Source organism: Rhodnius prolixus, unplaced genomic scaffold (genome assembly GCF_049639745.1).
Source record: "Rhodnius prolixus isolate KJV_2025 unplaced genomic scaffold, Rpr scaffold_12, whole genome shotgun sequence".
NCBI lineage: Eukaryota > Metazoa > Arthropoda > Insecta > Hemiptera > Reduviidae > Rhodnius > Rhodnius prolixus.
The window spans coordinates 17,651,441-17,674,484 of NW_027411635.1; the positions used below are offsets into that span (position 1 = coordinate 17,651,441).

At 33.0% G+C, this 23,044-nt stretch overlaps 1 protein-coding gene across 4 annotated transcripts in view; it reads left to right on the forward strand.

Moving 5' to 3' along the window:
- LOC141461850 (ankyrin repeat and SAM domain-containing protein 1A-like) overlaps positions 1–18,926 on the forward strand; it is a 49,593-nt gene extending 30,667 nt beyond the window's left edge. For all 4 annotated transcript variants that reach the window (XM_074143248.1, XM_074143249.1, XM_074143250.1 and 1 more), the window contains exons 12-20: positions 318–501; positions 13,371–13,667; positions 14,074–14,204; positions 14,694–15,131; positions 16,246–16,581; positions 17,614–17,772; positions 17,880–18,017; positions 18,145–18,342; positions 18,429–18,926. In XM_074143248.1, coding sequence (XP_073999349.1) covers positions 318–501; positions 13,371–13,667; positions 14,074–14,204; positions 14,694–15,131; positions 16,246–16,581; positions 17,614–17,772; positions 17,880–18,017; positions 18,145–18,342; positions 18,429–18,515 — 1,968 coding nt within the window. In that variant the 3' untranslated portion in view covers positions 18,516–18,926. The remainder of the gene's footprint in view (positions 1–317; positions 502–13,370; positions 13,668–14,073; positions 14,205–14,693; positions 15,132–16,245; positions 16,582–17,613; positions 17,773–17,879; positions 18,018–18,144; positions 18,343–18,428) is intronic.
- Positions 18,927–23,044: the final 4,118 nt, after the last annotated feature.

Consider the following 23,044-nt stretch of genomic DNA (forward strand, 5'->3'; position numbering starts at 1 on the left):
AGATTCTCCAGCTAGGTTCTTGCAAGAGTGAAACTCCTTAACGCTCCCTGAAGGATGATGTTACCGCCTCCAACAATAGATAACTGTCCAGGCTCACTAGCGAAGTGCTAGGAACAGTGTGGAGCCGGCATTCATGAACGACCATACTTCCGTCCCCTTCAACGTTCTCCCCCTGAGGATTGCTTTCTTTGCTAACCTCCTTAACTTCAAAATGAAGTTAAGACAAAAAGTGAAGATATAAAGTGCCCTACATTTTTTTTTTTTGTTATTTCTAATTTTGGTGAACAGACACATAGAAAAAACACTTTCTTTGGCAGGAATACTGTAATTTAATGAAACGCCGATCACGAGACATGGAGACGGAAACTGAAGAGGAACTTCTGCTCTTAGTATACCCATATCCTGGTGGTGGAGTACCACAGCCAAGCCTAGTGAATGCCACGTCTTCCAGCCCTGCTGACCATGCCGTTGAAGAGTACGTTAGCGATGTTCCTTTTGCAGGTTAGATGCTTTATATCTTTTTAATTAATCAAAAGTTGTCTAAATTTCAATATCCGTTCTACCCAGTTCACACAGAATACGCTTATGATCTAGATAGTATATTCAATCTAGAATAAAATCCAACACTTCGTAAGTACCTCTAACCTTTAAAGCTATACTCTGAACGATTAGACTTCTTGAAGAAACTCATTTGCATAAAAGCTTATTCGCAGTGATACATAATCAAATTAGAGAGTTCAGTAACGTGGTTATTTTACCTGGGTGATGAATGATTAGTTTAGTATCAGTAAAACTTTTAACTGAATGATGGACCTTTATCGTGGTCAAAATCATGAGAATATGGGCATTTTAAGAAATATTCGCTTAAGGAACAAATTTTGTAGTAATATATAGAGTAAGTTTTATATCCGTAGTGCTACGGCTAAGGAATATAATTAGAATATAAAGGTATTTATCAATAATTCAATTAAAATGCCGATTAAAGATAAGAGATCAGAATTTAGCTATAAAGAAGAAACCATTTTGTAGTAATATATAGAGTAAGTTTTATATCCGTAGTGCTACGGCTAAGGAATATAATTAGAATATAAAGGTATTTATCAATAATTCAATTAAAATGCCGATTAAAGATAAGAGATCAGAATTTAGCTATAAAGAAGAAACCATTTTGTAGTAATATATAGAGTAAGTTTTATATCCGTAGTGCTACGGCTAAGGAATATAATTAGAATATAAAGGTATTTATCAATAATTCAATTAAAATGCCGATTAAAGATAAGAGATCAGAATTTAGCTATAAAGAAGAAACCATTTTGTAGTAATATATAGAGTAAGTTTTATATCCGTAGTGCTACGGCTAAGGAATATAATTAGAATATAAAGGTATTTATCAATAATTCAATTAAAATGCCGATTAAAGATAAGAGATCAGAATTTAGCTATAAAGAAGAAACCATTTTGTAGTAATATATAGAGTAAGTTTTATATCCGTAGTGCTACGGCTAAGGAATATAATTAGAATATAAAGGTATTTATCAATAATTCAATTAAAATGCCGATTAAAGATAAGAGATCAGAATTTAGCTATAAAGAAGAAACCATTTTGTAGTAATATATAGAGTAAGTTTTATATCCGTAGTGCTACGGCTAAGGAATATAATTAGAATATAAAGGTATTTATCAATAATTCAATTAAAATGCCGATTAAAGATAAGAGATCAGAATTTAGCTATAAAGAAGAAACCATTTTGTAGTAATATATAGAGTAAGTTTTATATCCGTAGTGCTACGGCTAAGGAATATAATTAGAATATAAAGGTATTTATCAATAATTCAATTAAAATGCCGATTAAAGATAAGAGATCAGAATTTAGCTATAAAGAAGAAACCATTTTGTAGTAATATATAGAGTAAGTTTTATATCCGTAGTGCTACGGCTAAGGAATATAATTAGAATATAAAGGTATTTATCAATAATTCAATTAAAATGCCGATTAAAGATAAGAGATCAGAATTTAGCTATAAAGAAGAAACCATTTTGTAGTAATATATAGAGTAAGTTTTATATCCGTAGTGCTACGGCTAAGGAATATAATTAGAATATAAAGGTATTTATCAATAATTCAATTAAAATGCCGATTAAAGATAAGAGATCAGAATTTAGCTATAAAGAAGAAACCATTTTGTAGTAATATATAGAGTAAGTTTTATATCCGTAGTGCTACGGCTAAGGAATATAATTAGAATATAAAGGTATTTATCAATAATTCAATTAAAATGCCGATTAAAGATAAGAGATCAGAATTTAGCTATAAAGAAGAAACCATTTTGTAGTAATATATAGAGTAAGTTTTATATCCGTAGTGCTACGGCTAAGGAATATAATTAGAATATAAAGGTATTTATCAATAATTCAATTAAAATGCCGATTAAAGATAAGAGATCAGAATTTAGCTATAAAGAAGAAACCATTTTGTAGTAATATATAGAGTAAGTTTTATATCCGTAGTGCTACGGCTAAGGAATATAATTAGAATATAAAGGTATTTATCAATAATTCAATTAAAATGCCGATTAAAGATAAGAGATCAGAATTTAGCTATAAAGAAGAAACCATTTTGTAGTAATATATAGAGTAAGTTTTATATCCGTAGTGCTACGGCTAAGGAATATAATTAGAATATAAAGGTATTTATCAATAATTCAATTAAAATGCCGATTAAAGATAAGAGATCAGAATTTAGCTATAAAGAAGAAACCATTTTGTAGTAATATATAGAGTAAGTTTTATATCCGTAGTGCTACGGCTAAGGAATATAATTAGAATATAAAGGTATTTATCAATAATTCAATTAAAATGCCGATTAAAGATAAGAGATCAGAATTTAGCTATAAAGAAGAAACCATTTTGTAGTAATATATAGAGTAAGTTTTATATCCGTAGTGCTACGGCTAAGGAATATAATTAGAATATAAAGGTATTTATCAATAATTCAATTAAAATGCCGATTAAAGATAAGAGATCAGAATTTAGCTATAAAGAAGAAACCATTTTGTAGTAATATATAGAGTAAGTTTTATATCCGTAGTGCTACGGCTAAGGAATATAATTAGAATATAAAGGTATTTATCAATAATTCAATTAAAATGCCGATTAAAGATAAGAGATCAGAATTTAGCTATAAAGAAGAAACCATTTTGTAGTAATATATAGAGTAAGTTTTATATCCGTAGTGCTACGGCTAAGGAATATAATTAGAATATAAAGGTATTTATCAATAATTCAATTAAAATGCCGATTAAAGATAAGAGATCAGAATTTAGCTATAAAGAAGAAACCATTTTGTAGTAATATATAGAGTAAGTTTTATATCCGTAGTGCTACGGCTAAGGAATATAATTAGAATATAAAGGTATTTATCAATAATTCAATTAAAATGCCGATTAAAGATAAGAGATCAGAATTTAGCTATAAAGAAGAAACCATTTTGTAGTAATATATAGAGTAAGTTTTATATCCGTAGTGCTACGGCTAAGGAATATAATTAGAATATAAAGGTATTTATCAATAATTCAATTAAAATGCCGATTAAAGATAAGAGATCAGAATTTAGCTATAAAGAAGAAACCATTTTGTAGTAATATATAGAGTAAGTTTTATATCCGTAGTGCTACGGCTAAGGAATATAATTAGAATATAAAGGTATTTATCAATAATTCAATTAAAATGCCGATTAAAGATAAGAGATCAGAATTTAGCTATAAAGAAGAAACCATTTTGTAGTAATATATAGAGTAAGTTTTATATCCGTAGTGCTACGGCTAAGGAATATAATTAGAATATAAAGGTATTTATCAATAATTCAATTAAAATGCCGATTAAAGATAAGAGATCAGAATTTAGCTATAAAGAAGAAACCATTTTGTAGTAATATATAGAGTAAGTTTTATATCCGTAGTGCTACGGCTAAGGAATATAATTAGAATATAAAGGTATTTATCAATAATTCAATTAAAATGCCGATTAAAGATAAGAGATCAGAATTTAGCTATAAAGAAGAAACCATTTTGTAGTAATATATAGAGTAAGTTTTATATCCGTAGTGCTACGGCTAAGGAATATAATTAGAATATAAAGGTATTTATCAATAATTCAATTAAAATGCCGATTAAAGATAAGAGATCAGAATTTAGCTATAAAGAAGAAACCATTTTGTAGTAATATATAGAGTAAGTTTTATATCCGTAGTGCTACGGCTAAGGAATATAATTAGAATATAAAGGTATTTATCAATAATTCAATTAAAATGCCGATTAAAGATAAGAGATCAGAATTTAGCTATAAAGAAGAAACCATTTTGTAGTAATATATAGAGTAAGTTTTATATCCGTAGTGCTACGGCTAAGGAATATAATTAGAATATAAAGGTATTTATCAATAATTCAATTAAAATGCCGATTAAAGATAAGAGATCAGAATTTAGCTATAAAGAAGAAACCATTTTGTAGTAATATATAGAGTAAGTTTTATATCCGTAGTGCTACGGCTAAGGAATATAATTAGAATATAAAGGTATTTATCAATAATTCAATTAAAATGCCGATTAAAGATAAGAGATCAGAATTTAGCTATAAAGAAGAAACCATTTTGTAGTTTTAATCTTGCAGAAAAATCTAAAAAAAATATTTCAATTTTCTGATAGAAATATAAAATAAATTATTGGAAATGTGCATATTTTCTATCAAACATCTAAATCTTTTAGTTACAATTTTTTTGAGTAAAGAAAGATAGAGATTCTATTAAATTGTCCTTCTACACTTTTATTTCGCTCGACAAATAGTTATTATAATTATTCAGGAAGAACTTTAAAATATCGTGTGTTTTGTTTTTAATGTTAAAGCACTTGTATTTGTGAAAACATACTACGATGCCTCATTAAATGTATTACTAAAATAATAAATGCAGTTAGAGCGTTACTACAAGGTGTGCAGGCAAGCGAACCAGTTAATCTGAAATAATTACCTTACGCTGTAAACACAATATAGTTTCCGGTTGCACCTGCCACAGTGCACCGTTTTGTAACACTGTCTGTCTTCTATTGCACTAACTCGTAAATAAATAAGCTTGCCAATTAAGATTTTAGTTTAGAATCCATATCATAGGGGGTTCTACAATAATTTTGAACCTAGTAAAGTGGATGTCATGGAAGTTTTAGTTGCATTCGCTTGGATCTTACTAAAATGTTTAAACCAGTGTTTCCCAACCTTTTTTGTGTCATGCCCCACCTTAACCTTTCTAAAATTTTTATGCCCCCCTATGTGACATACATTAAAAAATTGATTTGTTCACTTAAGAAACATAAATGATAGGTTCTAGGAAGAAATCACTATGAAATTGGTAACAAAACCCAGTCAGTAAAATTACAGCTAAATACAGATTTTTCTATATTAATTAATTATTTTAATTTAGTGAGATCCTTGCGCTTGATGCTTGCTGCACAGAGATTTTATATAAGGTTCCAATTTGGTTAGCTGCAGTCTCAAGTCTCCACGTTGTGTTATATCCAGCCGATTTCTTTTTTTTACCAGTAAATCATTTACAGCACTAAATCCACATTCAGCTAAAAATGAAGATGGAAACGGTAGCAATAGTTTTCTTGCACATTTGGTTGAATTTAGGTATTTGATTTCTGTTTCCTCACAAAGCCATGCCATCGCTCCTTTTATATTAAATAAAGTTTTAACTGACTCATCATTTTGCAATTCTGCGAGTTCTTCTTGATACTGCATATTTGATATATCAGACAAATCCACTAACATTGGCTGCATCATCCATGTTGGGAAATCAATTTGTTTTGAATCAGAAAATCTTTCTGTCGAGTCCATCTTCGAATTGCCCCCTTAACTATCAAATTGCCCCCCTAGGGGGCGTGGGGCCCCACGTTGGAAAACACCAGTTTAAACTGTTCCACATATGTGGGTAATCAGATAGATAGGCAGAAGTTCATTGACTTTTTTTACGTATATTATGTTCACCTTTATATCAAAAACCAAAATTTTATTGAAAGCAATACCATAATATGATAATGCCGTGGGACTTATTTAATTCTTTCCTCAGAGAGTCTTAAAACCCATATTTACACCGGAAGAAAGCTTACAAATGATTAGTATAAAACGCCAAATAATTTCTTTCTACCAGCACCATCTCTTAGATTTTCTCTTCCTAGGGACTTCTTCTTACAGTGTCGTCTGTAATGAGAGAACAATGTTCGGACACCTACAGTGTACTAAAAAAACCTTGAGGCGCAAATGATGTGAGATGTTGATGCACCTTAAATTACCAAAAATTAAAATGTAATTGTAATAATAATGTCCCATTTTTTTATTTATATAACCTATACAAAGAAGACCGTAAACTGGCTTTTATTATATGCTACGTTCTCTTGTTGAAATAATAATTTTAAAAAACACTTTTGCGGTCGTGCTAAACTGCAAACAAATACAAAATGAAGTCTTAGGATGAATGAATTTATTGAGAAAACTTGAGGGAATTCAGTTTTGCTGGAAGTGAAAACATCGTAACCTTCAGGATTTGGCGGATTCGGGATGGTTTCCCCAAGTAATTTTCGAATTTTTTTTATCCTTTATCCTTTTTTCCAGTAAATTATTTATTTATTAACCAGTCATTAAGCCAATTCGCACAACTTCATACACTTAGTTTCGAGAAAAGTAAATAAATCTGTATTATAATTATTCTAATCCAAGAAAGCAAAAAGTATTTTCAAATGGTGGATGTAGCGAATGAATTGTGTCTGCAAAATGAATATTCAATGATTTTATTTAAAATTAATGAAATATACTAGAAATAATTCCAAGGCATTGGGCTGCATATTCATGGAGAACACACCCCCTTTGGAAAAGAACGCTATTTACGAGGGTCGTTTGAAAAGTCCGTGCAAAAATAAAAACTACTTAATTTTTTTGGGGTAAACCTTTTTTATTTTTCAACATAGTCTCCTTTTAGGCTTATACACTTCGTCCAACGCTGCTCTAGTTTGTTGATCCCTTCCGAATAATAGGATTTGTCCAAGTCTGAAAAATAGCCATTCGTTTCTGCAATCACCTCCTCGTTTGAATAAAATCTTTTTCCCGCCAGCCATTTCTTCATATTGGGGAACAAATAGTAGTCCGAGGGAGCCAAGTCTGGAGAATAGGGGGGATGTGAAACGAGTTGGAACCCTATTTCCATTAATTTTGCGACCACAACTGCTGAGGTGTGAGCTGGTGCGTTGTCGTGATGGAAAAGGACTTTTTTGTGGGCCAATCGTGGGCGTTTTTCTTGCAGCTCGGTTTTCAAACGGTCCAATAACGATGAATAATATGCACCTGTAATAGTTTTACCCTTTTCCAGATAGTCGATGAGGATTATTCCTTGCGAATCCCAAAAGACAGTCGCCATAATCTTTCCGGCCGAAGGAACGGTCTTCGCCTTTTTTGGCGCAGATTGGGGAATCTTAGGAAACCAAGGGGGCTTGGTAACCTATTGTTTAGATTGTTCTTTGGTCTCAGGAGTGTAGTGATGTATCCATGTTTCATCCACAGTGACGAAACGACGCTTAAAGTCCTGCGGATTCTTCTGGAACAGCTGCAAACCGTCCTTGCAACACTTCACACGATTTCGTTTTTGGTCAAGCGTGAGCAATCGCGGCACCCATCTTGCGGATAGCTTTGTCATGTCCAAATGTTGATGCAAAATATTATGTACCCGTTCATTCGAGATGCCCACAGCACTAGCAATCTCACGCACCTTCACTCTTCTGTCATCCATCACCATATCATGGATTTTATCAATGATTTCTGGAGTAGTAACCTCAACAGGGCGTCCAGAACGTTCAGCGTCACTTGTGCCCATATGGCCACTCCGAAAATTTTGAAACCACTTATAAACTGTTCTAATCGAAGGTGCAGAGTCACCATAATGTTTATCAAGCTTCTCTTTAGTCTCCTGAGGCGTTTTGCCTTTCATAAAGTAGTGTTTAATCAACACACGAAATTCTTTTTCGTCCATTTTTTGAAAATCACTCGACTTCCTCGATCCAAACACAAAGAAATAGACCGATCTGGCTGAAACTTGGTGTGTGTTCTTCCAAGAGATGCTACTAACTAAACATAACCTCGATACGCGCCAGTGGTGCTATCTCTCTGACTTTGCACGGACTTTTCAAACGACCCTCGTACTAGGTGATAATGTACCATTTGCCTTAGACGGCTGCAGAAATTTGAGTGCCTATTTAAGTATATACGTACATGTTTTCAAACAATAAATAACTCAATTTTGAAAAAGCTACAGTTCAGCAATGAAATATTTAAAGTAATTGAATTTATTCAACGGCAGGAAGTCTTCAAATGGTGATTGCACATCTAGTAACGAGAACTTCACAATGGCAGCTACAAAGCGCGACACTTATTGTGCCTTGAATATTAATTAAGTATTCAAGATTAAAATGGAATAATAATTAATAGCTAATTTTATTACTGTCTCTTACATTTCGCGACTTAAAATTCGTTTTCAGGTACAAAAAAAATAGTTCTTATTGTTTGCTTACATCCTAGTAGATCTTGGAGGTGACAATCTGTTGTAAAACTGGATTCGTGCTTGAGCCAATATGTTTACGATCAAATATTTCACCCAAAATGCATAATTTATATACCATCATTAAATTTTCATTGCTCAAGAATATGCTTAAGCTGCTAGTGCTTCTCAAAGATTGTGCATCGCTTTTGAAGCATTGAATGAGACTGTGTTTTGTGCTGATCCCTTTTCAACTAAAATCTCATGCACCAGTTAACTCCCGACCGTTTGCTTCCAAATTCCATTGCCTTGGCCAAGAAAATCAAGCCGTCGGCAATCGCCACGGATCTTGTGTCCTGGCGGAAGTACGAGATTAGCCTAGCCAGAAATCGCTACTAAAGGAACCAATAGTCTAAATCTTTTTCCTGTTTTTGAAAATTGCTAAAAACTAACAAAACGGTTAATTCATTAAAACGGAACTTCTGATTGTTCTGTGTGGAGAAATACCTTACACATGAAACACCTGACTGAAGTTAAAAAAGAAAATTATATAAAATTTTTGGAATATATGCACAAACTCTTGTTTTTAAATTATGGTAACCACGATCAGACAGCTAGGCACCTCATATTTTTAGGGGGACAGGAAACCATTTTACCCAGATCAGTGGATCTCAAACTGTGACCAAATATTTACAATGGAAAAATCTCCATGATAGACTTATAAGTGCGATAAGGTGAAAAATAAATCAAAGATGAAAGAAGTTTTTAAGTTTTCATGAAGATAAATTGACAATAAGCAGGCTGAGAGCGAACCACGCGGTGTGCGGATCGTATCTACACAGGATCAACAAAAGGTCCTCTCCTCTTTGCGTAGATTGCAATGAGGAGGAGGATTTCAAACATGTAATAATGATATGTCCACGTTATGTGGTAGAAAGGAAACGAATGTTTGACGATATATACAGGTATTTAGATGCACCATTTCGCTACGAAGACATTATATTCTCCACCAACATTTATGTGCTTAAGTCGATAGCAGAGCTAGCAATGAAATATGAATGTATTTAAAAGTTATAGAATGAATGCAAGAAAATGATTACAGAAAGATTACGGTGATTTTAATTTCGGTTAAGCTACAAGGATGGCAGGAGCACAGAGTACTGATCCATCCATTAGTTGTAAGTTTGTATGTAACTAGTTGTATATAGTAAAGGGATGAATGTGTGAAGCGAATGTATTTATAAGTAAGAATGGAGAGTGAGTGATATTCTAGTGATAAGCACCTGGCTGTATGGCGGAAGCCAATGCAAAAAAAGAAAAAATAATTTACTTAAGCCCATCAGATCCTAAAACAGAAAGTGTTATCGTATCGAGAGCAGTAAGAATCGAACCAGCTACCATAGATAGAAGATATAAAGATTACAGTTCTTTAGGCGCAAAAGTCTACTAACTTTTACAAAACAGTAGATATTTTTGAAAAAAAAAAATCTTAGGGTAGACTTAAATAATTGTAATAGTTAGTATATTAGGGTGAATATTCGTACACTCAGTAATTTTATAGGAGACCCATAAAAAATATCTCGGCTGCACGATATTTGAGAATACCAACTGAATTCAATACTTTAATTAAATGTTAAGTAAGTCCTCGTGCATCCTAAACGCTAATTCTTTTTTAAAAAATCATCAAAAGTAAAAAATGAAATTACCGGATAGCAATGCGATTTTAATATTAGACCACGCGGCAAAGTTTTCTTTAAAAAAAAAAAAAAAAAGCACTGCTTCTGACAGTCACAGAAAACACGAAAAAAACCGTGTTCGGTAAGGCACATTAGACTTGAAAAACTTTTTTATCGCTACAGTTTTAGAAGATAAAAATCACGCGATACAAGTGAGACTTGTTACGAAACATTTTTTTTTAATTCCGCGACATTGTCAATTGCTTTACAACATGTCGCTCCGTTAAATTGTCCAAGAAGATTAATCGTGAAACTTTTGAAAAAATTAGGGTTGCATTTTTTTAAAAAAAAAACAACCTCTTTTAAAATCTACATACGAGGTGTGTTCAAAGAGTAACGGGAATTTTTAAATTTCGCGGGTTTGGAGAGTCTGATTGTAAAATTTTTTTTTTTATTATGTTAGTACACATGCCCCTGAAGTACGATAAAATTTTCAGTAATATTCATTGTTTACTTCTTAAGTGGCAGCCGTTAAGGTTAGACGTGTTTTTCGAGCTTGGCGATTTTTGTTTGTTAAAAAAAATGGATCAAAGAATTTGTATTAAATTTTGCGTAAAAAATGAAATAAAGTGTAATAAAGTGTGTGAAATGTTAATAAAGGCATATGGTGAGTCTGCTATGAGTAAAACAAGGATTTACGAGTGGTATAAGCGTTTCCAAGATGGCCGCAAAAACGTTGAAGATGACGAACGACCTGGACGTCCAAGCACATCAACAACCGATGAAAACGTGAAAAAAGTGAAAGAAATGGTTATGAACGATCGCCGAATCACAATCAGAGAAGTCGCTGATGATGTTGCCATATCAATTGGCTCATGCCATGAAATTTTTTCGGATGTTTTGGGTATGAAACGTGTGGCAGCAAAATTTGTTCCAAAATTGTTGAATTTCGAACAAAAACAGCGGAGAATGGAAGTTGCTCAAGAGTCACTCAATGAAGTCGACAACGATGCGGATCTACTGAAACGTGTTATAACAGGTGACGAAACATGGGTTTACGGATATGATGTCGAAACTAAGGCTCAATCGTCCCAGTGGAGGCATTCTGGATCGCCAAGACCGAAAAAGGCTCGACAAGTGCGGTCGAATGTGAAGGTTATGCTCACTGTGTTCTTCGATTTTAATGGCATAGTGCATCATGAATTCTTGCCACAAGGTCAAACAATCAATAAGGAGTACTACCTACAAGTTCAACGCCGTTTGCGTGAAGCAATCCGAAAAAAAACGCCCAGATTTGTGGCAAAACAATTCATGGATTTTGCACCACGATAATGCTCACACTTCATTGCTTGTTCGTGAGTTTTTGGCCAAAAACAAAACTTTAACGATGCCCCAGCCTCCATATTCGCCAGACATGGCTCCATGTGACTTTTTTCTGTTTCCAAACATAAAGAGAACATTAAAAGGCCGTCGTTTTACAAGCATAGATGACATTAAAAGCGAATCGCTGAAAGAGCTGAAAGCTATCACAAAGATCGAGTTTCAGAAGTGTTTCGAGGATTGGAAAAAGCGCTGGCACAAGTGTATTGTATGCGAAGGGGACTACTTTGAAGGAGACAATATTAATGTAGATGAATAAATAAATATTTTTTTCAAAAAACGAAAATTCCCGTTACTTTTTGAACACACCTCGTATTTGGAAAATCTAATTTAAAGTTAGGAAATTAAACTAAACAAGTGAATTAAGGATGCGGCTAAAACCTTGACAGACCGGAAATGCACAGTTTTGTCGGCGTAGTGGGAGGCAACGGCCACTCGCGCCCCGCCAGTCATAGACACCAACTACAGGCGGCAGGTAATTTTATTGCTTTTATTTTACTTTTAATCATAAGTTAATTTTCAGTTTTATTTCAAGTTTCACCGGCATCAGAAAATTAGTAAAATTAATAGTTCATTTTACTATATGTAAGCCCTTAACAATGAAAGGATTTGAAGAAATCGTAGGGAAACGTTTTGGGAGTTAAATTTTAATCTCAGGAACCTGAGAATACGTCCTTTAGTGCATTTAATATCCCTCAATAATCGTGCCTAACTTCACTTCTCTCCCAGATACCCATTAAAATGAAATTTACTAAACAATGTTTTCAAATAAAACTAGTAAAATAAGAGAAAAATTATCATTTTGCAAAATAATGTTTATTTTGATTTATAGAATCGTTGATAAAAAGGTGCAAATTATTTGCTACATACGTTTCGTGTCCCTTTTATTTTTCGTTTCTATGTTACGTTTCCCTACACAGATTAGTTTAAACACGTTCTATAAAATTTTGTACTGAAAAGACCATCAGCAGTAATTATAATAAATCCAGTGTTAATTGATTTTCTGTTAAAACGAAATTTTTTTTTTGCTGGTAAATCAAAACATTACTGTATTACAATAACAATAAACACATGGTGTGAACACTTTTTTACCAAATCTCAAGGTTTCAACCTCTAAATTCCATATTTTAAAAAATTTAAATGTTTATCTGTAGCAAAAAGTTAAGCAAAACACGAATTTAACTAGATTTTTTTTTTAAATTTTATTTAAGGCGCGTTAGCATCTCAAATCATTCGCGCCCGTGAGTTTTTTCAATGTAGAGTTGGTCACTTCAGGTAGTGTTCTGTCATTACAGACAACGCCGTCCATTATGTGGACAGTGAGCTGTATTTGGAAGAGAAAAATCTATGATGTGGAGCTGGTAGAAATTATTTAGCGATGGTATTCGTCATAATTCAGTTATAATTCGTTATAAAAAGTATTCGCTATAATGCAAAGTTTGAGAAATCGTTTGAGGAAGACAACTTTAAAAAGTTCTCTAGATCGAATACATTTTAGACTAAATATGGGAAATTGTTGAAGGAACGCTTTCTTCTATAATGAGGTTGCAATTTATTATGACAATTTTGAAAATTCACAATACGGTAGGTAGTTCTTATATATTTCATAAAAGGTCTCACCAAACTGCACTGTATTGAAAAGTGGGAATTTAAAAAATAGGGAATTTATAAACACACATTTGTTAGAAATTATATATAATTTCTAGAAATAATATTCACAAGTATGTTTCAAATTTATTTAGGCTTACTGAAAGGCTCAACAAGAATTGAAACCCGTCTGGAAAGGCCAAAAACACTAAGAAAACTGAAAAACGTTTACTTAGAAAGCGGCAATACTGGCTCTGGCCAAGGCTCGTCTAATATCGAAATGGGTACCACGTCTGAGACAACCACAGAAGAAAAGGCCAGCCTACTTAGCCCATTGGACGAGCAAGAAGAATGGGCTAAAATCTCCGAGATAATGGCTTCATTTGGATCAGGACTAGTCAGAGAATCTGTTTTTGTGTCCGAATTAGAGAAGGAATTTCAAGCTAGATTAGGTAAGTGAACTCAATAATATTTTTAATCATAATAAACCGGAAATGAACTCCGGAACTACACTCCTGATACAGCTAGGTCATTCCAGATATATTTTAATAATTTACTCTTAATTTTGTATTTTTATTTTTTACACCTAAGATATAGTGCAGCCATTATTCGACTAACTCTTAATTTAATACTGTTCTGTTATGGATTTCAGTGCGTGAAATTAGTCAATAAACTGCAAAACGATTATTGATTGTGTTTTTTTTTGGATCAAAAATAAGTTTCGAATCATTTTTCATAAACGTTTAAACTCTGAGCAATGAGTTTAGCATTGTATGTGAATAATCTAGCAGAGAAGTGTTTGGCTGTTTGTTAAAAACACTTTTTACTATTATTATTTCTTTTCTTTTCCAAACCCAGGCTTAAATCTCAACAATGTGTCATCGAACGACAATGTTGCAAGCCCTATTGGAAACTGGCTAGCTTCTATCGAGTTACCACAGTATGAGAATACTTTCATCAACTTTGGATACGACAACCTAGATTTCTTGGTAACTGATTTTCAAATATAATAATTTTATGGTATTTTGGTTTATCTAGTTTATGGGGGGAAAAAATGTTGGAATAATATTTTAACGTCATTTAAAAGTTCGAAGAATCGATTTCCAAAAAAATATTCACGCCCCTGATTTAGAGTTCTATTTATTACTATTAATAAGCAGCATGCCTGAAGACGAGTAATGTTAAATCAGTTACGATCGGACGTGGCGACCGCCTCTAGCCGTGGCAATACTGGACGAACTTAACTTAAGACGTAATAAAAATAATCAATTAAATAAAATAAGGGAAATTTGGGGTATTAAAAGGGTTCAAAGTTGGAAAGACAACTTTGTTTTTGGTTTTTTGCAAAATAATTATTTCGTGAACGATCCTCAGTAAACCCAAAATTAATTAATTATGGACTAGATAAAAGCAGTAGGAGAAAACGAGAAAATTGTTCACTTTTGGATTCTATAACTGAAAAATTGGGATATTTCCAGAACGGTGTATTAGATGAGGGCGACTTGAAGGAAATGGGCATCACTGGAGCAGATTCACGCCAGATACTGGAAGCAGTGAAAACACTTTCAAATAAAGTGAGAACCGCTTTCATACAAAACTCTACAGCATCTGACAATGATAATGCTATAGAAGAGAAAACCGATTGTACTACTAACGACCAATCATCGACATCTTCGAATAATGATAGTACTTCGGTAGATGAATGGCTGGAACGTTTAGATCTTGGACAATATCGTGAAACATTCAGGAAACATTTGTACACTGATATGGAGAGGGTACGCAATGTCTGGGAAGTGGAATTGACCGCTGTATTGGAGATCACTAAACCTGGCCATAGGCACAGGATAATCGCCTCATTGCCCACACCAATGAATCAACCTACCATACAGGACATTAACGCAGAGCTTTCCCATCTTGTAAGTATTCAATATTTTAAGTTTTTTTTGGAGCAGTGTTGAATCAGTCAGGGGAAATTTCCATCTTAATGTTTCTCCGTTCTACAGTTTTCGTCGTTGAATCTTTATATATATTCCGGCTATAGTTCTGGTTATACTCAAGACAGTTTTATGGGTCAAAGTTCTTGGACAGATGGAGTATTAATTCAGTAATTATAATAACAGCCTATAAAAACCTAGTAGCAATCATGAGCTGGCCACTGAGAGAACAGATAACTTTTGTCTTTTCTACTTTTGAATCTAGTGAATTAACTGTACTTGTTTTAGAAATATGACTAAATAATAATGTAATTTACATGTTTATTTTACTAATAATGAATTTTGCAATATTTACGTATAAATTGGTATTTAGTCGACTTAATATATGGCGGTAACGGAAACAATAGTAATAAATACTAACTTATTTATGTCCACGACACCTAATTTAGTAGTTGGACGTAAAGTCCACCTGAAAAATTAGGCATTACTTTACTTTACCAACTATAGAATGGCTGAGTTTTTTCTCTAATATTAATTAATAAGTTAGCGTATGCTATCAAATTCACCACCGCAGAGATATATTAGATTAAGGTTTATACCAATTCTTTTAAAATATTAAGGGAAGACGTTTACTTTACCTGAAGAGTAGGATTGGGTTAAGGTTTATAAGTTGCAATCGATGAGAACCAAGTAGCTGATTTGCGAAGTAAGAATGGCTTATAAGCATATGTAGATAAGGACCAAAAAACAAAACAAACGCCGAAAACGTTCAAAATGTGTTATGCAGATAAGTCTGCTTCAGGACAAAAAGAAACGCAAATTAAATACCAAATATATAGGCCCAGAACTATAGACTATACTGCTGATAAGAAAACTATATTAGAGTTACTGATTGACTAAAAACTGACACAGATTGTGATATTAACTTCACTGATTTCGTGTGAAAGACTATCCTTGCTGAACTTAAGACCATATGTATACGTAATCTTAGAACCATCTAAGTTTCCCAAGAAAGCGCACTTTTCCTGGCTCTGTCCTCATTTTTATTATGTACGGTTTCCCTAACTGGAAAACCTAATCAAACACTTACTTGCAGAAAAGCTCAATTCAAGAGCTTGAAGGTAAATGTCCAAATAGTAACTCGACAGCGACTGGTGCGAACGGTAGCACTACTACGGCTAGTTCAGGCAATCCAACTACGAGTTCAACTAGTACAACAGCGACTGGCTCCACAACGGTAACCTCCACAACTGGCACTCTGCGGCATAGTCACAAGAAGTCGCGCCCAGCTCCACAACCACCAGGTAAACAACCAGAACTACAGATACGGGATCCATCGCAGCTGTTGGTCGGGGTACCTTCCACGTTAACTGCTCAATGGCGGCACCTGCCTCATGCTTTATTATCTGGTCATCTAACCTACCACGCTAGGGTAAGTGTTAACCGCTAACTACTATCAAAAGTGAAAAAAGATTGTTGCTAATTTTAGTCTTAATTTTTGAAACGTTCTCACCAATTTCTCTTACTGCAATTCTAATTTTCTCTCTACATTGAATCTGAATTACCATTTTTTTCAAAAAATGGAATTCTGGAGTTTGGGGCTGGTGTGATTTTTAATACAATTTTGCAAAAACTTAGAACAAAAAATGTGTAAAATTCGCACTTCCGCTCATGCGATTTCATATTCTCTTTCATATTATATAGATGGTAGCCCCGTTCATTTTACAGAAAGGTACTTTAATGGTAAGCCTAACCCTTCCACTGCCTCAAAACTGCCTACAAATGCATTCTCTTAAGAAAATGTTTAAAATGCAAATTATTATTTCTATTTTTGTAATTAGTATCCAGTTTACAGAAAATCGCAGAATTCTTTTTTTGAGTAAATCTTTATTCCGTTTTAAGAATTTTTAAAGCTAAATTATCACGTATTGTCCCTAATTCTCTTCAGAACCCCATTATCTAAAAATTATCTTCTAGAACCAGATTACAAACGATTGTGATAGATCTACAATATATTTATGTCTATACAAAGCTTTTTTTTTAAAAAAAAATTATTGTTAGTGCCAATTTTGAAAAATACAAAGATTATTCAGTAAAAATTGCACTTTCGGTTAACAGATTTTTTGTTTTTGTTTTCAAATTGGTTATTTTTCTTTACAAATTTGATTCTATTGCTGTTCACGTATTGCACCTGTATTTAATTTACTGAGAAGGACCAATTCAAAAGAAGACCTAACTGCCGCCGTTTTCTCTGAAAACAGTTTCAATTACCACAATTGGAATAGCTAGTCGATGGAATATGACCATAACCTTATTGTTTGTTCTTTGGTGAATAACTAAAGTTATTATAACTAATAATAATAACTAACGTCATGGTTTTTGTACTTCTCTTTGCGAGTGGAAAATGAAAGAAAAATACTTGAATTTACTTCGTTCTGCAATCTGTATTTCTCCTTTACACTAGTATCTTGGTTCTACTGTGGTCAAAGAGCTGAGAGGGACCGAATCAACTAAGAAATCTATCCAAAAGCTGAAGAAGCCGCAGAGTGAACAGAACTCCTCGCCTGACATATATCTTGCCATATCCTATCGAGGTGTCAAGTTCCTTAGTGGAGAATCACAGGTACAAAACCTAGGGTTAAAGTGAAATCTTATCTTTCATAGAATCAAGTATAACAATTTTTTATCATTGCAATAATTACTCATTTAAATTTGTTGGTGTGTTAACAGGAGTTAGTATGTGAGCATGAGATTCGAAATATACATTGCGCTTGCCAAGATGCTGAAGATCTCACGCATTTCGCTTATATTACCAAAGACCATACTTCTAAATCGCATTACTGCCATGTATTCTGTGTACAGACTATGGTAATTACTATTTTTTCAAATATACGCTGATCTGATACTGGAGACAATCCCAGTTAGAAATATCGTACGGTAACCCTGTTTTGGCCACAAAAGATGTACATTGGTGATTTGTTAATTGTTTTACCAGGACCAAGCCACAGAGGTAATCCTAACCCTCGGCCAAGCGTTCGAAGTGGCCTATCAGATGGCTTTGAGGGAAAGCCAAACAAATCGAGCGAACAACGGCCATACAAGGTCTCATTCGGCCAACCTAGCTGCACTTCCCATAACTACTCAACCTAATCATTCCCGTTCTTTATCTGTTAATGAAATTAAAGTTGCTCAGGTAAGATAGTTTATAAATTAAACCTTGGTTAAACGTTTCCAAGATGTATTCATTTATCTTGCTTGCTTTTTTTTTTTTTTTTTTAGGTAAACGGCTCCTCAGAACGGGAGGGCATTTCCAATGGTCATCCACCCTCACCAGCCACGCAGGCTGCCGTCTCCGAACAACTCTAGACTGGAGTCCAGGTTGGTCCACACCTCTGTGGTCTTTTAAAACGCTCTTATTTCCTCAGCCTGCCTCATCCAGGTGTTATTATTGTGTTCATAAAAAAAACCTTTTGAACTTCTAATTTTGCTTAAGTTGCTAAACTGTACTCCACTATAGGGTTGTGACAAAAGTAAACTCGCTAAATAAAGAGAAGGAGAAAAATGGTAATATTTCTGCTCTACATTATCGATTCGATTCCAACAGCACGAATTATCTGGATCAAAATGTCCCTCCATTACTGATCCTCTTTAGAAAGGGGCTCTAAGAATAAATGCCCGAAGTGAAATCTCCCACAATCTAGCCTTCTTCCGACTCTTTCGCGTGGGTATCACAGCATGCAGTTTTCAAGTGGATAAATTTTTTGGAAGGATAAAAGATTCACAAATAATCGCCGACTGCTACTGGTACTATTATCTTCAGAATAATTATTGTCCTGAATGTTTTTTGAAAAGTTATAAACATATTAATTTGTCTGCGCGTGTTATATGAAGCTTATGAATATGCAGTAGTAGATCGGTACTTTTCTGATACTTTAAATTTTTGTAAAACTAAAATTTATCACCAAATGATACTTTCATATTGTGAACGTTGCAAATTGAATAATCGTCTCATCGAAATCAATACTCATCCAAAATTAATAATAAAATATAAATACGATTACATTGGTGATTAATACGCCACAGTCTTTGCGATGTTGGAAATTTCCGCCTTTCTGCAATAACATAACCACTTAGGCACATCACAGATGTTTGAAAAAAAATGACTATACTTCATAAAAAATAATTATAAAATATCTTTTTTCATACAGACAAAACGCAAACCAGTAGATAAAGGGCCACATTTAGCACATCAAATATAAAACAATTTCCTATTTTCTTGTAGAGTTTTAAGATCTCATTTCTCTTGTAACTAGTGATCTCCATTACAGAATAAAAACAAAATAGAAAAATTGTTAGTTTGTCCAGAAAGATGGAACTTATACTCGGCAGTGATTACTATATATACATTCTAGAGAATATACATATTAATAAAAATATCTAATAAAATAATCTAGGCATTCCAAGCGATATTACTTTTGAAACAACCCTAATGTTTTCTGTTGAAGTTTTGCTTATTATTTTAAGAAATTGCCTCGCATAACTGGCTTATAGAGGCAAACTGAAATGCCTCTTGTAAGATAAACAAATTATTTATTTATTTATGTACTTTTGTAAAATTTATATAATATTTAAAACAAATGACTAAAACATGCTCTTTTTTTATAAAGAACACATGAGCGATTATTTTAGTTGGTTATTTTTTTTTTAATTTTAAAATGATTTTATTACCAAGGCAGTCAAAGGTGTTTCAGATGAAAATAGAACACAATAATTATTGCAAAAAAAAGCGACAAAATATTAATAAATTTATTCTAATCAGTGCGAGAGCTTTAGATTTATAATATATAAAAATTTTAATGCAAAAATTGCCATTATTAGGTTGTGCACAAAGTTATCGCGCTTTCTGGACCGATAAGATAATACTCGTATTGAAATTATTATACTAGCAAAATCTTATCTTTATTAATTATAAGTTTCTTAAAATTCTCAAAAAAAAATTTCCTACTATAATTGTCATAATGGTTAGTAAAACATTATTCTTAGACTGAGTTTTTATTAAATACTTACTCAATATTAAATAAGAGAAAGGAAACTGTCTTAAAATGAAAGAAGCGTTTTAGCTTCATGATAGCTTGACCATCAGAACCCCTTAAAATAAAGTTTCCCAAAAAAGAAATGTAAATCTTTTATTAAAAAAAAACTGGAACACCAAGTTTAGAAAGTAAAAAAGTGAAAAAACCCCACTTTTATTATAATTTAAATGAACAAAATCCTACATGAAGCAGCATGGGTTACCACGAGTTATTGCAATTAGTTCTTCTTTTTTTTTAATAATTTAAGGCGCGTCACATCTGTGGTTATTAGCGCCCGGAGCTTTTTTCAGTGCACTGCCGGCCTCCGTTACAGTGTTCTCTCGTTACAGACAACACTGTCCACCACCCAGACAGTGAGCTGTAAGTAGCTCCTAGGAAGAGAAAAATCTAAGGGGCCAGCAGCTGGATTCAATACCGGGATCTTCGCGTGGGAATTTAATACGCTAACCGCATCGCTATTTCCCCTCCCTCAAAATATTGCCGTTATTTCTTACTTCCTTCGCTAAGTCCCACAGTCTGCGCGAGCCATCCATTTCCTCTTGTCGATATAAGGTCGATTTTTAAGATAATATGTCTGTCTGCACCGTTTGGACTCAAGAACAATTTAAAAAGTACGTTTACTATGAATACTCAATAAATAAAAGGTTGATCTACAAGAATATTATGCCTTATCTTATTATAAAGGTGATAGAAAGATATATCAACAATACATTAGTAAATAAAGTTTGAATACACGTTATCTTAGAATATTAGAACAAGAAAGACAGTTATGCAAAATTCGCAATAATTTTGTGCACAAACCAAAATATTTAATATTGTGATAGTAATTATTCTCAAAATAATTTTTTTAATTATTTTAGTTTATTTTTATTTTTTAAAATTTAAATAGAAGTACGTGTACAAAGTTTTGTAAATATTATATTGATCTAAGAACAATTCTGTTTTAATATATTTCTATCTAATTTCTGCATTATTACTCTTATTAAATTGGGCCAAAAACAAATTTTGAAATCAAAATAAATATTCAAAATAAAATAATTTATTTTTTCTTTTTTTTTATTTTAATTACTACCTAGTGTTGCCACAAATATCTGTTACAGTTCAAACTTAGAGATTAAACAACCAGTTTTTGAAATGAAACTATTACTTTTATCTGGCAACAGTAAACTATCTCAATCTGGTGTGAAATACTGCACAAAACTTTCTCTTACTGCAAAACTAAAAGCTCAACAAACTACGAATTTTTTTATTTAATGTCAGTTTGCCTTTAACATTTTATATTATCGCTACAATAAAACGATAGTTGTTGATGAAGCCTGAGCTTCCAGCTCATTCTGAGCATCGCTAAATGAATTTCAAACAAAAGTTTGAACTAATATAAAATAAGAATACTAGTTTAAACAAAATTAAAAAAACAAACTTAAAATACTCTTTTTTGTAGTGCGAGAGAATCGGGAAGGGAAAACTTAAATATCGTATCAGTAATGTGTGACACTTCCAACTGATAGATTTGACCAAAACTTTATTGTTGGGGGGACACCTAATAGAATCTAAACGCTGTATCAAATTTAAACTGTGATTTTTTTTTTTTTTTTTTTTTTTTTTAAGTAATTGTGAATACAAGCAGATATTCTTAGACCATATAATCACATAAGCAGACATAATACAGAAAAATTAATTTCTAAAAACCACTTTACTTCTTTTATTGACTAAGGAGGTCTTAAAATTTAATTCATTCCTAAACTCAAATTATTCAAAAATGTTAACGAAAACTTAATTCACTATTTTGACCATGAATAAGTGGGAAGAACAAAATTTATTCAGGGCACCCGCCTTGTAAAACCTCTTAAACTAACTACACGTTCATGGTAAAGCCGACTTACCGCAATTGATACTTTTAGGCTGTTCAGGACTAGAATTTTATTATTGTGAAAAATGGATTGCTATCGTGCCCTTACTATTGTCTCTACTGCCTCCTAAATCATAACGAAATTAGTCACTTCCAGGGTTTTTTTTTTTTAGAGCTAAATGCATATAGACAACATTTTGGCATTAACCACGTCTACGAGGGTCGTTTGAAAAGTCCGTGCAAAAATAAAAACTACTTAATTTTTTGGGGTAAACTCTTCTGTCATCCATCACCATATCATGGATTTTATCAATGATTACTGGAGTAGTAACCTCAACAGGGCGTCCAGAACGTTCAGCGTCACTTGTGCCCATATGGCCACTCCGAAAATTTTGAAACCACTTATAAACTGTTCTAATCGAAGTTGCAGAATCACCATAATGTTTATCAAGCTTCTCTTTAGTCTCCTGAGGCGTTTTGCCTTTCATAAAGTAGTGTTTAATCAACACACGAAATTCTTTTTCGTACAATTTTTTGAAAATCACTCGACTTCCTCGATTCAAACGAATGCCAAACACAAAGAAATTGACCGATCTGGCTGAAACTTGGTGTGTGTTCTTCCGAGAGATGCTACTAACTAAACATAACCTCGATACGCGCCAGTGTTGCTATCTCTCTGATTTTGCACGGACTTTTCAAACGACCCTCGTATACCTATGATTCTCCGATAAACGTCCATCATTAGTTCGTTTTTCTACACCTTTCTCGTATTAAATATTCCGCTAAATCTGTCAAATGATACAATAAACAATCTACAAGGCTGATGTCACCAGAAAATTAGGTGTTTTCTGTATTTCTTTGCCACTCCTACCCCAGAACCCTGTTAGAATGAACTTACACAAGTAAATTGTTTCGTGTAAAAGTGCCAGACCCTTATTCTGTGTTATATAAAA